Source organism: Danio rerio, chromosome 15 (assembly GCF_049306965.1).
Source record: "Danio rerio strain Tuebingen ecotype United States chromosome 15, GRCz12tu, whole genome shotgun sequence".
Taxonomy (NCBI): domain Eukaryota; kingdom Metazoa; phylum Chordata; class Actinopteri; order Cypriniformes; family Danionidae; genus Danio; species Danio rerio.
Window position 1 is genome coordinate 42,018,757 of NC_133190.1, and position 17,088 is coordinate 42,035,844.

Here is a 17,088-nt window from a genome sequence, read left to right on the forward strand (position 1 = left end):
AATCATTTATAAATACTTTAAGCCTAATATTTTTAATGCATATATTTTTAAAATAATATGGGATTTATACAATTTGCGACTGAAAATCATGTCCCCTGGTGAGACACTATATGTTAAATTAATTTCTTTACATTTAAATTTGAATATTTCCTATAAATATTATTGATTATTCACCACATCCACAGAAAATGTAATTAGTTGAAGGACTCCATTTAAGACCATGTGACCAAAGCCCCCTGTGAAGCCCATGACGTGCACATGGTTTGTTTTGGTCTCTGAATGTTTTACATACTTAACTTTTTTGGTTCCACTATACAATTAAGTTTAGTTATCCATTGGTGCAACACCACTCTAACCCTAACAAATCTGACAAGTCACAAAGAAAAAATAAATATTATTCATATTTTCATAGAAATTAAATAGCAATTTATGAAAATAGTGTCCAATAATGAAGATAAATCGCTCTCTCACTATTTGTATATCATTAAGAGTTGTTTGTCTTAATGTTTGCTATCTCACACCATAGGACATTTACATGCTACAATTCAGTAAAAAGTTAAAAACAGTGAAGGAATTGATAGTTTGTGACCCCATATATATATATATATATATATATATATATATATATATATATATATATATATATATATATATATATATATTTTTTTTTTTTTTTTTTTTTTTTTTCTCAATCAGCCTTAAAAAATGATCATATCTGATGATGGTTTGATGAACGGAACTTACCAGAGGTGCTGCTCCCTCTGTCCGAGCTGCTGTAGGTTTCTCCTGTGAGGACGTCCTGGGCCTGGTTATAAGGGATGGTGACTGAGATGGGACCCTCACCTCGGTAGTGGTCTAAGGGGTTACAGTTGATAGGTTTTGAGTTTTCATTTTTTATTACACGCACATGCCAAAGTTACTGAAAAACATTATATTGTGCATCAGACAAATGAAAGCTCTTATAAAAGCAGACACGTTATAAGAGGATGCTTCAGAGTGGAACATCAGACAATCAAATGGTAAAAGGTTACAAAAAGGGTTTCACTCATAAGCTGTTATGACTTGTTGTTGACTGGTTTCAATTGTCTAGCAAGTGTGAAATATCACACCCACACACAGTTAGATTCATGCAAGTCGAGTCAAAAAGCAAACACAATGACCTTTTCAGTGGCACAATATGAAGTGGCGGATAATGGATAGCTTTGAGCTTGAGTTACATTCCCCCCTTATTTGTACAGTAATCTAAGATCTCTGGCTTCACACTGTTCGGAGACATCCGACACTTCCACAGCCTCCTCTTTACCTTCATCCCCATCCAAACAGTAAAACAACAGCTATAAATATGGATAGAGTTTACTAGCAGAACGTAGAGTTGAATTACAGATATAAGCAACACGAGCAGCCGTGACAAATAAAAAAAAAGGAGATAAAAAGTGAAAGAGCCACATGTGAAGGTGCCAGAGAGGCTATTGAGAATCAAAATCATGTAACGCTTTATTATAGTTAAATATGAGGAGACATCAGAACCACAAGACAAGAGGCGCAGCAATCTGATGATGCACCGAGAAAAACATGGCACGAGTTTACACCCAAATTTTGATACGGAATGCACCAAATTTATTATCGTCTGAAAATGGCATTGTCCGTTGTCGTCCACAAAAGAAAAATAGGTGAAAATTTAAGTTTAAAAAAGGGTTATGCTGTGCTGCACTTTCCAACACACTGGTTTTAGTATCCCACTACTGTGGACACTTTGTACCAGACGCGGAAACCACTGCTCTATATAACCATTCATTTCAATTCACTATCTAAAGGCCATTTTTTTACATCCTGTCATGCAGGCACAGAAGATCAACTCAAAAGTTCAAAATAGCTTAATATTCCACTTAGTTCTATCTGCCAATGCGTGAACCACACATCCTTACTGGAAAAGCAATGTCCAGTCTAATAATGCGCCGACAGGACATTGTTAAGTAGTATACTTGTTCCTGCTGCTTGCAATATTGCCATTGTGCTGTCATGACAACGCTGGTAAACAAAAGCTTTTCGATTCATTCAATGTCAATAAGATGCAACTAGGGTTGTCACGCTACTGGAATTCGGTACCAATCGATACTGTAGTTGTAAAAACGTCCATTTCTCGCTAACATTTGAGCACGTTGAATTACAGAATGACTGTGATTGGCCGTGAAAGTTTCATCTTTATTACAGAAATGACTGTTATTGTCAGTGGTCATCAGTTTATTGAACTCACCATTGTTTACTGAATTTAACAACAGATAAAGGGATAATGGAGTGTTTCAAAGTCACGTCGATCAGCTGGTTAGTCTATAAGCTGACACACGAGCCATCCACTGATGAATCAGCGCTTTAAAATGCTCCAGTGTCCCTGTTTCTGTGGTTACCCTCAGTAAACAGCGGTGAGTTTGGTGAACTGATGACCTTCACAACCAATCACAGTCATTTCTGTTGAGCACATGAACACAACAGCAAATCAGCGCTGTTTAAGAACTCGACAGCACTTAAATGTTAGCAGGAAATGGACATTTCTAAAATTTAACTATCGATTAGTGCCGAATTCCAGTATCGTGCAACCTTAGACCCCAAATAAGTGTCAATTTTAGGAAATTGAGATTTATAGATTGCATTAAACCTAAATAAATAAGTTTCCATTGATGTATGGATTATTAGGAGAGGGCAATATTTGGCAGGGATAAAAATATTTTAACATCTATGAAAAACAATTCCTTTTAAAGCTGCCTAAATAAATTGTTTAGCAATGCACATTAATAATCACAACATTTTGTTTTAATATATTTAGAGTAGAAATTTGACCAAATACCTTCATAGAACATGGTCTTCTTAATATTCTAACTATTTTGGCATTAAAAAACAATCATTTTGACCCATACAATGTATTTTTGGCTACTGCCTGTGCAACATAAGACTGGTTTTGTAGTCCGGTGTCACAAATGTGGTTATTTTATTGGCTTCTGTTTCATTAAATCAGTATAATCTAGGTTATGGAGTTCAATCTAAAGACTTAACTATAAATTAATTATAACAAACCATTTTCGGTTTTAGTTTTTGGCCAAGTGCATCCAGACTTTTCATTTCGGTGCATCCCTAGTTTTCAGGGACTGCGAGGAAATCCATAAAAACTCACCCTTGTTGAGTTTGTTTTGTTCCATGACGTTATACTGCAGTGGTGTGTTGATGTCGGCCTGTTTCTGAGGTGTTCCCTGGCTGCTCTTCCAGCTCTGCTTCTCATTAAAGTCAGCGCTTCCTCCTCCGCTTCCGCCACTGCTGCTGTTCATGTTGTTGTTGGCCAGGCTGGATTGAATGAGCTGAGTGGTGGCGTAGGGTGTGGGTTGACCACCAGGCCCCATAAAACGCCCGTCCTTCAGGTTGGGGCTGTTGAAGGTCTTCATCTCGTTGATCTTGTTTGAAAGGTCAACGTCGCTGTAAAGCCCAGTATCTGGAGCCAGCAGGTTGGTGGCCTTGTTGTCCATCTGGTTGCTGTAGTTGGCGATGCAGTCGGCTGGATGATAGAAGAGGAGTAAGACATTTTGGAAGCCAAAGGACTTGATTACGGATATATCTTGATTCTAATATACTGTAGTTTGGATGTATCAAGAGTGCTTTTAACAGGAGGGATGTTTAGAAACTCACTAGGATGGTTTTAATCCAGTGAAAAGTTGGGAAACAGTAAGGTTTGTTTATGTTCATTAATAACAATTCTTATAATTAGCAGTGCTGAAAACATGTAGTCTTGCTTCATAGTGTCACTGAAACTGTGATACATTTGACTTCTAGGATTCTTTCATAGAGAACGTTTTAAATGTAATGTAAAGCTAAGACTGCAAACTGACTGGTAGTGCATATGCTAATTAGTTTTGTGCCCATGCTAGTGATGTTTTCAGAAATTTCGAAGAAGGCAATGTGGAATACTCGAAATACTAAAATAACACTCATTCCGCCAAAATCCCTGACGCCGTACAATCTTCTTGCCTGCAGCTTCTCTCTCGACCAAGGCACAAGCCAAGCGTGTCACTTTGAGTCTCTGGAGCTGCCGCGAGAAAGGCATCCCAGCTCATCAAGCAGGATGTTCCAACACGTCCGAATCAAAAGCCGCCAAAACGAGGAACGCTGTAAAAGACCATCCTCTGACAGATCCAATTTTCCTCGGCTCATAAAATATTCAAATCCTCCCTGGGATCTGAGCGAGAAGCTTGGCGCGTAAATACCGCAGCCTGCCATTGGATGGATTTGGAGCGCAGCTCGTGTTTCCCTAAGAAGCAACGGCTCTGCACTTCAAAGGTTGACGTATCAATGATAAAAGATTCCATGGAATGAGACAAACTAAGTCGTCTTTCCAGAGAAGCCCTGTGGGTACTGATCCGGTTAATATCCTGGAGATTTTTTAGTATTTGGCAAACCAGGCAAATGGGTGTCAAGCTTTTAAATCGTCATGCTGTGAGAATCACTCAACGTTCATCCGTCATTCCTGCTTTGATGAAGGCGACATGGATAAAAATCTGTTAGTGAAAACACACTCCAAATAAACCAATATGAAAGGTGTAAAGCAAAGCCTTCTCGGGATGGTCACACAAAGCCTAATCCTCAGGTCTACCCAATGAATATGGCGGCTAATTTCTTCAATTCAATAGAAAGACGTTTTTTTTTAAAAAGGATTGGATGCATTTAAGGGTGCTGTTATGAATGAAATGCTCTTAGCCAACGGCTTAGTCACAGCAGCTGATATCTGAGAACAAAACAGCTCGTGAAGTGACGTTTAAATAACACTAAATGAACCAACAGTGACACCGCTGTCCAAACTAAGACTTGCTTTGTGAAAACTGGGTGACTGTGTATATTAACACCACTTTGTCACTTTGAGTGTGTGCGTCTCTTTGGACTCGCGAGTCAACCTGGCGTTCCTTTGTTCGTAAAGTAACTTGCTGACTCCTGAAATAAAGCCACCTGGAGGTGCTCCATCACTCCTTCTCTTTCTCTCTCAGGTCTGTTTTGACCTCTGTAACTACTCCTGGTTTTCTGAATAAGCGAGCACTTAGAGAAACTGCTTTAAAAGGTTCGAACGGCAGTATGGAAATCAGGCGGCTGATTGGATTAGCTGGAATACAGCCTGCAGGGCCTTTTCAATATCGCCTGCTTTTTTTTATTTATCCTAAAACCACGACGTTCCAACAAATCACACACACCATTGTGTGTCAAAGGAAGGACACGATACTTAAGTTGCGTTCCACTCAACCTGGAAAGTTTGAATGCTACTTCTTCCAAGTTGGAAACGCCAGTGGAAATCAACAACCCCAAACTTCATTGAGATTTATAAATAGGGAAGAATAATGGGGAAATGTACACGTTTAATGGTTAACGACTGCTTTAAATTAAACAAAACACGTCAAGTCACATTAATCGTAATAAGATACGTTTAGCTAGTCATTAGCAAGTCCTTTCTTCATTTGGAAGAACAAACTATTTCAGAAATCATGTTTGGATCAAATATCTTTCTAAATGATTTACTGTAAAAGAAAACAGAAATCCGAAATCTTACTCTTACAGAAGTCTGCGATTACATGTTTCGCACTATCTTTATAAGAGTGCAGTATTATATCTTTACACTACTATAACAACTAGATCACCACAGACACATGCGCGCACACACACACACTCACCTGGGCGGCTGTAAGTTGCCAGGTTGCTGTCGCTGTTTCCATTGCTGCCGGTGCAGCAGTTAATAGTGCAGTCATTGTGATTGGAGCAGCTGTTGGGCCAGGTGTCCGCAAGCCAGGGCTGTGTAGCTGGTTCACCTATATTCAACAAACCCGGCCTGGAAAACACAGACACACCATGATTTATTGCTAACAGAGAAACAATACATGCATGTGCATGACCAGTGATCTGATTTACAGTCTTAAAGTCAGAATGAAAACAACTCTTCTTATTTGTAGCAGTAGTAGTAGTGCTTGTTATATACAATGTATCTGTGCCCTTCATTGTTTTGTAAAAATGTATGTAATGTATTTTAATTAATATTAATAATTCCTTACATTTATATAGCGCTTTTCTGAGCACTCAAAGCACTTTACACAATGGAGAATCTCCTCATCCACGCACACCACACACTAGCCGATTGGGGGAGAGGAGACAGAGTGATGATATGCCAATTATGATATGGGGAGGGTTAGGAGGGCATGATGGACTGAGGCCAGTGGGCAGATTTGGCCAGGATGCCGGGGTTAAACCCCTACTCTTTTTCAGAGGACATCCTGGGATTTTTAACGACCACAGAGTCGGGACCTCGGTTTAACAGTCCGAAAGACTGAGCAGTATAGAGTTCCCATCACTATACTGGGGCATTTGGACCCAGTGAGAGTTGCAGAGAGCTAGCCGCCGGTATTTGCCCTCAGAATCTTTGATGAAATATCATAACCTTTCCTGGCCCCTCAAAACAACTGTTCTTCACTTCTGGTCACATGGAATGCCCTTTGGGAGGGGCTATCAGTGTGTGTCTGATTTCTGCTCTTCCTTCATCAATAATCTTTTATTTTGTTAGCAACACCCATTTTCCAACTATTCAATTGGCTCCTAAAAGACAAAATCATGAACCGCCCTCATTTCGGGACTGTTTTAAGTGGATATACAATAGAATAGATGAAGAAAGGACAATCTTTACTTCCTCAGCATGGCAAGTGCAAGCCCTGCTCACACGGGGCAATTTCAGCTTTTAGTTGGTAAAATTTGGGAAATCCTAAAAGATATCTGTAATCCTAGATTTAAACCTGTGGACTTTATTTGTTGGTTTACCAACACCTGCTTAATGGCCGTTGTGATCCCCCTCAGATGGAGTTCTGGCTGTGACACGCGTCAAACCAAGAATCAATAGGAGAGCAGAATCTGATGACCCAGTCAGCGCCACAACTTCAAACCACCACAGGAAATGCCAAAACAGCTTTTCTGGTTTTATTATTGAGGCACACTATGGGCAAAACGACCACTTCAAATCGTTCATGTTTGCTGTGAGGTTTCATTTCATAACATGGGTTTGATGAAAGTGTCGCAGATGGATGATATAAAACTCTTGAGTTTTCTTCCGTGTCTATGTTCAGCATGTCTTGATTGACTTACAGTGTAACATGAGGATCACGTTTATGCAGTCTGACAAGCTACAATCTTTTAGGGTCGCTAAAAATTGTAGTGTGAACCAGGCTTTATATGGCAAAATAAGTCAATTGAGTCAATTTAGAACATCCAATGGTGTGAGTTTTAGAGTTTGACCAATGGCACACAAAGAGGAATCAGTTCTGTCTGGTGGTGCACAAATGGCTTTAATCAGAAAGCCTGTCCCATCTTCTTCTCTCCCAGAGCATCTCTCATGGCATTAGGCTGTATCTGTGCTAAATGGATTGCATTTGCTTGACTTGCTTATAGCTGATGACACCGTTTTTCCCCAAGGCCTCGTGACCATTAGATCTCCGTGTGGATTACCCACGAGCTGGAGAACATTGCTGCTCCAGCCTGGGAAAGAAAAACACGAATGAACCGAGCCGTCACTAAAGGAAGAGCTTGGAGCTCTCAGCGCATGCCAGTGTGTCACAGTCAATCACCATGATCTGAGGAGCTCTAGAATGCTCCAAATATGAATATACACAGAGCCACAGCAACTATATCCATCAGATCTTACAGTTAAAGTCAGAAATGTAAATACAAGATGTGTTCCCGGAGCACAAAACCAGTATTATGTTGCATGCATTGTATGGGTGAACATTATCAATTTTTCTTTTATGCCAAACATCATTAGAATATTAGGCAAATATCATGTTGTATGAAGATACTTTTGGAAATTTACTACTGTAAATACATCAAAACTATAAATATAAAACTGTAAATATAACAAAAAATGTTTTATTAGTGTTTTGAATTGAAGAAAAGATAAAGCAGGAGAAATTACAGGTATCTTCAAAGCAAAATCCTTTAATCCAGTGGTCCTCAACCATCGAGCGGCAGACTGATACCGGTTCATGCATCAAATGATACCAGGCCGCACAAGAAATCATTCATTATTTCCGTTTTATTTATTATCTGAGTCTGAACGATCTTTTATTTTAGAAATCTTTTATTTTGAAAAATTACCGTATTCTCTCGGTTACATCTCGGTCACTTAAGCGCCCAAATTTCGGTAAGACTAGTTATCCCAGACAAACACAGAACACTCAAACACTGCAGGGCTTTGTAATTTTCTCCATAAATAAAACTTGTATCAGAGTTACAGCAATGTTTTGCCAGCTTGTCATGCTCTGAGAAAACGTTTGATGATCGCCTAGCAACCTACAACCTACAAAACACCCCCACACAACCCCATTCCCTGGTCAAATTGTAAGCGTTGACCTGTCCACAGTTAGGTTGAGAACCACTGCTTTAATGGGAAGTCGCCGTCACTGTGCCGTTCATCAAAATATCTACACTACTACAGCCTGGAACTTAGTTAAATACACAGTTAGGGGCAGTGCTTGTTAGTAAAAAAAAAAAAAAAAAAAAAAAAAAAAAAAAAAAAGCCAATACACAGTTAGGGGCAGTGCTTGTTAGTAAAAAAAAAAATAAATAAAAAAATAAATAAAAAAAAGCCAATACGCGTTCAGTAGAAAAAATTTGTTTCCGGTTCTTGCCAATCTTGTTTCCAGGTTTTATTTTTAAGTATCCCCCGGCCATTTGTTAGCCATGCCTGGAACTTACAATATGCATTACTTTAAAGACAGGATACTGCATTTTACATAGGGCTAGGCAATTAATCAAAATGTAATCGAAATCGGCATTCAGAACATATAATCGATCAAATCAGGATGATTTTTTTAAATTACTTTCCCTATGTGGACTCATTGTTGAGCCTTACTTTGCACTACATTGACGATGATTGGAAGCTGCGCCAGATGCCTTTAGACGGCAAAACTTTTCAGTGAACTATGAGGGCAAAAAAACTAATAAATACAATTTTGTTTAAATAAAATTGTACAGATCAAATAATCATTTATTAATCGTAATCGAGTTAAAATGTTCAATTAATCGAGATTTTGATTTTAGGCCAAATCTTCCAGCCCTAACTTCACACATAGACAGTCAGACCCGATGTGCCTAGAACTTACAATTTAATAATTTGGAGAAACGATACGATCTCTTACACACAGGCAGTCATCCTAATCCCTCTGAAAGCATCTTACAATGTAAAAACATATCATTCATTCATTTTCTTTTTGGCTTAGACCCTTTGTTTATCAGGGGTCGCCACAGCGGAATGAACCGCCAACTTATCCAGCATATGTTTTATGCAGCGAATGCCCTTCCAGCTGCAACCCATCTCTGGGAAGCACCCATACACTTTCATTGCATAATTTCATTCATTCATTCATTTTCTTTTCGGCTTAATCATTTAGCGGATGCCCTTCCAACCGCAACCCATCACTGGGAAACATAATTTCTATATTTAAAGAATTGTGTAATCTATCATTAGTAATGTGCATTGTAAAGCACTTCATTTAACTTTAAATGTGATTTTCTGAATATTTTTTTGCACTCTCAGATTACAGATTATCCAATAGTTGTATGTCAGTCATATATGATCCTATCCCAACAAGCCAAACATCAGTGGAATGAATGGAAACCGACACTTCTGACTGGTTTTGTGGTCTATGGTCACATCTAATAATATAACACTAGCTTAACATAATCAGCTATTTCATAAAAGAAGGTCACATTAAAATGATTCCAAGAAATAAAGAGTTTTTTAAAGGCATGCTTATCAAAGAAACAAAAAGAACATCAAAGAAAGAATTTGTGCGATGAATCTTCAATGCGATGCTTCAAAGTAAACTTCCGGCTGGTGTGGTTTCCCTGCAGCGGGGTCTGTCTCCTTCTTCAGTTTTTTTTTTTTTTTTTTTTTCTAACAGGCTCTTTTAGCTTCAAAAAAGGCTTAAAGTTTTCCTTTAGGCAAGGGCAAAGACCTGCTCGATGAAAAGCTGGACGACATAAAAGGCAACTGTTCGAGCAAGGACAACGATTACACTTGTGCACAACTGCATGTTCCAATGCAAATGAAATGGTGGGAAATTATTGCATTGGCAGGGAAGAATTGAAGGGCTTTTGTCTCATCTCGGATCTGCAGGGGCTCTGTTTTTATGTGCAAGCCCCTAAAGGTGTCTTAACTAAGACAAAAATGCCCCCTAGTGTCCGTAAAGTGAAAGCACACTACAGTGCACATCATGGACATTGTTGGCTTCAGATTTAATATGAACTTGAGTATTTTAACATGCTAAATAACAGAATGCATATATTTTTTAAAGATGATCTCACCTTCCTGCACTGCTGACGGCCTCTCCGCCTCTCTGATAGGCCACTGTAGAGGAAAGAAAACAGTAATAAATATTCCCTCTATCTTTCAAACAGTGTAAACCCCAACAGTCAACTTTATCAAATGAAATGAGCGTAGTGAACTTAATATTGACTGACATTTACTTCTGCTCATTTGAAAAGAGTTTTGAACTCAGTTTTGAAGGTAACGAGTTATTTAAATACCTCATTTATTTCAACTTAAACTGATTAAGTTCTGAACTGAAACGGTTTGTTACAATCGGTTTCCTCAAATGGTTTGCGTTACCTTAACTTTTTGGGTTTTACAGTGTAGACTTAAAGGGATAGTTCACCCAAAATTAAAAATTCTGTTATTTACTACATTCACATCACAAATCTGTTTGAGTTTGAATACAAAGTTATTTTGAAAAATGTTTGACACCTGTAACAACTGACTTACAAAGTATTTGTTTTAGTACTATAGAAGTCAATGGTTACAGAAAATTTTAAAAACAGAAAATAGTGAGAACTTGTCAGATGATTGCATTCTGATAATATACTCATTGACAAAAATGTGATTAAACTGAAAAAAGACCACTAAGTTAGAGTAAAATGTGTATTTTATTACATGAAGGTATTACAAAATTTCTTATAAATTTCTAATATAAATAACATTTCCACCCCAGAAAATAACAATTGAAAGAATATTAAATCAGTTATTCCACAAAATATTAATGTATTAACTCTTCTGAATTTAAACATTAGAATTGAATTGTGTTACACATTATATATATATATATATAGAAGTAACTCTAATACGCAAGTCAATGGTTACCATTTTCTAACATTTTTCTAAATATCTTTTGTGTTTTTAAATGAAAATATGATCTATTTCCCCCAAGAAAATGACAACTGGTAAGAATAATAATATTGTATTTATATTTGATTTGCTGTGATTTGTAAATCAGGGTTATTCCACCAAATATTAATTTATTAACTCTTTTAAATTTAAACATTAGTATTGAGTTACACATTTTTTTTTGTTTAAAAAAAAAACTAATATAAAAGTCAGTAATTACAATTTTCTAACATTTTTCTAAATATCTTCTTTTTTAAGATATGGAAAAATCTTATAAAGATATAGAAGTACTTGATCGCAAGAAAATAGTGAGTTATTCAAGTTACTGTTCGAGTAATTCAAGTACTTAAAAAAGATTGCATTCTGATAATAAATACATCATTAAATGACCACTTTAAAAGTGTCTCTCTGAATTTGCTGCATTTATTAGGTTTTGCTTTGAGTAAAAGATTACTGTTTATTTGATTATATGAAAGTATTAAAACATTTCTTCCAAATTTCTGATCAAAATATCCATTTCCCACAAAGAAAATTACAATTGGTAAGAATAATAATATTGTAATTATATTTGTATTACATTTATATAATAAAATCAGGGTTATTCCACCAAATATTAATTTATTAACTCTTCTGAAGATATAAAAATTGTATTGTGTTACACCTTTTTTATTTTGAGAACAAAAAAAGTCTATAGAAGTCAATGGTTACAGGTTTCTAACATTTTCAAAATATGTTTGAAAAATATCCTTGAACACTCAACCATAGAAAAAAAAGAATACATTTAATTAAATGACTAGAATTAAGTGTCTCTCTGAATTTACAGCATTTTTAGGTACTGGTTTGAGTAAAGTGTTAATAGTTATTTTATTTATTTTATGGCATGAAGGGGTGCCCAATCTCGATCCTGGCGGGCCAGTATTCAGCATATTATAGTTCCAACCCTTAATCAAGCTCTTTCTAGGTTTAGTAGAAACTTCCAGAGAGGTGTGTTGAAGGAAGTTTGAGCTAATCTTCGCAGGACACCGGCCCCCCAGGACCAAGTTTGGCCAACATTACAACATTTCTTCCAAATTTCAAATACAAATATGATCTATTTCTCCCCCAGAAAATGACAATTGGTAAGAATAATAATAACAGTAGTGTAGTTTGCACCATGCTTTTGATTGTTAGATTCTATATTTGGTGCGTTGATCTTTTATATAACTTGTTTCAAGAAGTAGCCAGTAATCTGCAATCATTTTAATTACATTTTATTTTACAGTCTTCAGGACACAAAACCACAAATGTTTCAGATCAACACTGTGGATGCTTGTGGTTTTGTTTCCCAAAAGAATAAATAACCCTGTCAAAATCACAATAATTAGATGAGTGTGAATTACTGGCTACTTCTTGAAAGAATAAATATTATATTATTAACATTTGTTGTGATCTGCAAATGTGGGTTATTCCATCAAATATTGATTTATAAACTGAAGTTTATTTATTCTAAGAGTATTTTATGCAAAACTAAACATTAAAAAAAATCTTTAATCTATGGACATCATATGAATGTAGTCAATGGTTACAGGTTTTCAACATTTTTCTAAATATCTTCTTTTGTCTTCAACAGAAAAATGACATAAATGTATGAAACCACTTTGAGGTGAGTAAATGATGAGTCAATTTACATTTTTAGGTAAAATATCTCCTTTAAAACTTTCTTGTTTGGACATTATCAGTTTTGGGTGAACTATCTCTTAAGATCATTGACTAAGCACATCTTGATGGCCTTGTAATTTCTTACAAAACCTTGCATTTCGATATAATCCCTGCGTAAATGAAGCCGGTTTGATTGCATCCGCTACTAAAATCTCTTTCTTCTGCTCTTTGATAAAGCAGGTAAGCAAACTGCGCTTACGGAAAGATTGCATGAGATGTGAAATAATGAACGGGTCTAAATGTCTTCCTCTGGAATGTAAAAGTCACCCGAGTTCAATCCTCACGCTACTTTAGTTCTTCTCTTCGTCTAATTGGCCACAAGACTTTGTGATGTCACCGCGTCCCGTTTGATCACTCCTCTGCTAGTTCTAACAGCTCTCTTTAGTCACGCGCTCGCTCTTCTTCTCTTAAAGCGTTTTCCTCCCTCTCTGTCTTTTTTTTTTTTTTTTTTGATGCTGACAAGTCCGTGCGACTGAAGTTCTCTTTGATTATCCATGTAAACCTCAAACCGGGTTTCTTTCTTGTGGGGAGGTGTGTTTTTTTGAAGAGAGTGTAGGTCGAGACTTCTGCACTTCTTCTGGTGTGGTATTTGTTTGGTGTTTTGAGGGACACTTCATTAGTCACTGAGAAACACTACACCACAAACTTTACACTATAGTGTATATGGAGTGAATATATGCGGAGTGAAGATTTGATTCGATAAAAAGTACAAGTATGTGCTTGAGTATTCTGACAACATACGTAATAAATACTTAAATATTAAAAATTGTCTCTTTAAATCTATTGTATATTGGTTTAAGTAAAGTGTTTATATATATATATATATATATATATATATATATATATATAAGTGTTTATATATATATATATATATATATATATATATATATATATATATATATATATATATATGTTGTTTTTTTTTTATGAAAATTGTATATTATCTTTCAAATTTAAAATAAAAATTTGGTCCTGCATGGTTTTCTGCAGAAAATGACAATTGGTAGAAAAAAAAAATAGAATTTATTTATCTTAATTTTTTCCATTTTTCCTTTGTTCGGATTTGTAAATCAGGGTTATTCCACCAAATTTGATTTATTAGCTCTTCTGAAGTTAAAAAATTGGTATTGTGTTACATCTTTTTGTTATTTTAGAGAAAAAAGCTTTAAATGACAACATATTTATTTCAAATTTGCAAATATCATGAGTGGTTTACAGGAAAAAAAAACACTCAAGTAGACTATAAATTGACTATTTTAAAATGATATGTATAATGAGCTGGAACATTGCTGTGAAAAATGCACACCATTATTTCTCGCATGTACATTTGTTTGTATGTTTACTATATTTAATGTTTATGAAATGGATTAAAATAAAATATAAAATGTGCACTTGTAAAATGTGATTAATTAAATGAAAAATAGTAAATTCATTGTAACTCAGGAACAGTTTAAATTACATTTACATTTGCACATTTAGCAGTTGGTTATATCCAAAGTGACAATTGGGCATATAAAAGCACTTCAAATCATCAGAGAGTTTCACTATAGAAATGCTATGACAGGTTTAAGTTATTTATTTTATTTATTTTTTACTTTATTTGTATAATTATGTCTATACTTCCTCAATCTAATTTTTTTAGCAATGTTTCTCTCTCTCTCTCTCTCTCTCTCTCTCTCTCTCTCTCTCTCTCTCTCTCTCTCTCTTTTAAGTCAACTAATTGTTTTAAAATTGACTGGTTTATTAACATTTTTACCTTTTTTAATCCTTATTTAAGTAAAGTCAACTTATCCCTTCATAATCGACTGGTTTACTACCCTATTTTGCTTTTTTTCAAATCATTTTTAATTAAAGTCAACCAATCATTTAAAAATCAACTGGTTTACTCACCGTTTTACATTTATTAAATCCTCATTTAAGTAAAGTCAACTAATCATTTTAAAATCAACTGGTTTTCTAATTTTAATTTAAAGTTATAGTTTAAAAATGAACTTGTTTACTCACCCTTTTCTATTTCTTTTAAAAAACTTTAAATAAAGTCAAACAATCATTTAAAAACTGTCTGGCTTTCTCATCTTTTTACATTATTTTTTATTTATTTATTTATTTATTTATTTATTTATTTATTTGTTTATTTATTTATTTAAATTCGTTAACTAAACCTTTTTACAATCAGCTGCTTTACTCACCTTTTTAAAGTAGTTTTGTTTTAAGTATTAACAGATTGCTTTTTATAGCATAACTACTACTTTTTTAACATTGAAAGAGTAAAAGTTGCATACTACTTCATAAATGTACTCAAGTAAATAGTAGTCATTTTGAATTTTGTGAATTGTTCATTATTTGAAATGTTGTGAGTGAAGTCAACACCCCCTAAAAGTAATGAAGTATAATGTGTGAAGTACTGCTTCCAGCTCGGACAGGCAGGATTGTGGACATTATGGGTATTCAGTATGTGCTGTGAGGAAAGTGTGATTACCTGTGGGGGTGAAGGTGAAGGAGGGCACTGCAAAGACACACAGACAGAAAAAGAACAAATTAATTATTCATCACTTTCACACTTATTATTCAAAAATTTATTATTCATCATAGCAGTGCTCTGCATTAAACTTAAACATGTGAGCAGTTATTGAAAAAAAGAATAGTTTTTTGTAATTATATTTTACAGTCTCCAAGTCTGTTAGCAACTGAAACCTCATCATAAAGAAGCACTTGATTTCATCCTCCCCATTTGAAGACTGTGGTTTTACAGTTGTGGGGTTGATTTATTGTATATTTATATCACAGACAGGAGAAAATATCCATATCAAGAAAATGTCACCACAACAAAAAGATTGTTACTGTAGTATTGTGTTTATATGTAGTTGCCTACTGGCTTATGTTAAACAGCTCACTTTGCAGATATATGTGCCTTAAATAAAATATAAATATATAGAATAGGCCCCATGGTGGTGCAGTGGGTAGCATAATCGCCTCACAACAAGAAGGTCGCTGGTTCGAGCTTGACGGAAGGGCATCCACTGCATAAAACATATGCTGGATAAGTTGGAGGTTCATTCCACTGTGGAGACCCCAGATTAAAAAAGGGACTAAGCCAAAAAGAGAATGAATGAATGAATATATTTATTTATATTATTATAATCCATCAAGTGAAAATATCATGTTAAATTACTGTAAGATCTATCTTTACAACAATACTAATGTATGTATCAATAATTAATATGAGCGATTTTATTATTTAAACATTATTAAAAATCATATTCAATATTGAAAAGTACAAAATCTAAAAATGATTTAAAAGTAATTCATTGGTGTATATATATATACCATTATTATAAGTAATGAATACAAATTAATCCAGATGCAAAAAAAAACAACAACAACAACAGAATTCCCAAAAAATTGTAATTTCCATAAGCATTGCATGTCTAATATAATACAAAATAATTCATATGAATTCATATCATTAAATAGTAATGGAATTGTTCTATGAATATAACACCAAGTGTCATGTCAATATAATGAAACATCACATTGTTCTTCTTAATAATCATAATAATGAAAAAAATAAACGTATTTAATTATTAAACAATTTTATTTTGTATAATATAAAACATATATTACTTATTAAAATTAAAACACATTATTTTTATTGTTGTTGTTGTTGTTAATTGTTTAAATTAACCCTGACGTGTAATATCAGACGGCTAGAAACAAAAAAAGGGTCATTTAAAACATTTTAATTAATTATTTTAACAATTATGCAATTAATTATACTGTTACTTAAATATAATGAAATGTAAAAAAAATAATGTATTAAATACTTAAACAATTTAGTATATAATATACTATTTATTTAAACACATGAATAATTTAATATTAATATTGTTATTGCTATTATATAAAATAATATCAGATGACTAGCAACAAAATAAGAGTTATTTAAAACATTTTAATTATTTAATTAAACAATTAATTACATTGTTACATAAATATAATGAAATGTAAAAGTATAAATTTAAATAATAATAATAAATGAATGTAATCAGTTTACATTTTTATTATATAATATATTATTTATTAAAATTAAAACACATTTATTATTATTATTATTATTATTATTATTATTATTTGTTTAAATTAACCTAGACATCAGATGGCTAGCAACA

At 34.3% G+C, this 17,088-nt stretch overlaps 1 protein-coding gene across 14 annotated transcripts in view; it reads right to left on the reverse strand.

Moving 5' to 3' along the window:
* Positions 1-17,088, reverse strand: part of robo1 (roundabout, axon guidance receptor, homolog 1 (Drosophila)) — a 545,238-nt gene that overhangs the window by 24,413 nt on the left and 503,737 nt on the right. For 12 of the 14 annotated variants that reach the window (XM_073922742.1, XM_073922741.1, NM_001365167.1 and 9 more), the window contains 5 exon segments: positions 15,399-15,425; positions 10,366-10,408; positions 5,697-5,851; positions 3,167-3,541; positions 745-855 (listed from right to left, as the gene is read on the reverse strand). In XM_073922742.1, coding sequence (XP_073778843.1) covers positions 745-855; positions 3,167-3,541; positions 5,697-5,851; positions 10,366-10,408; positions 15,399-15,425 — 711 coding nt within the window. 14 annotated transcript variants of the gene reach the window in all.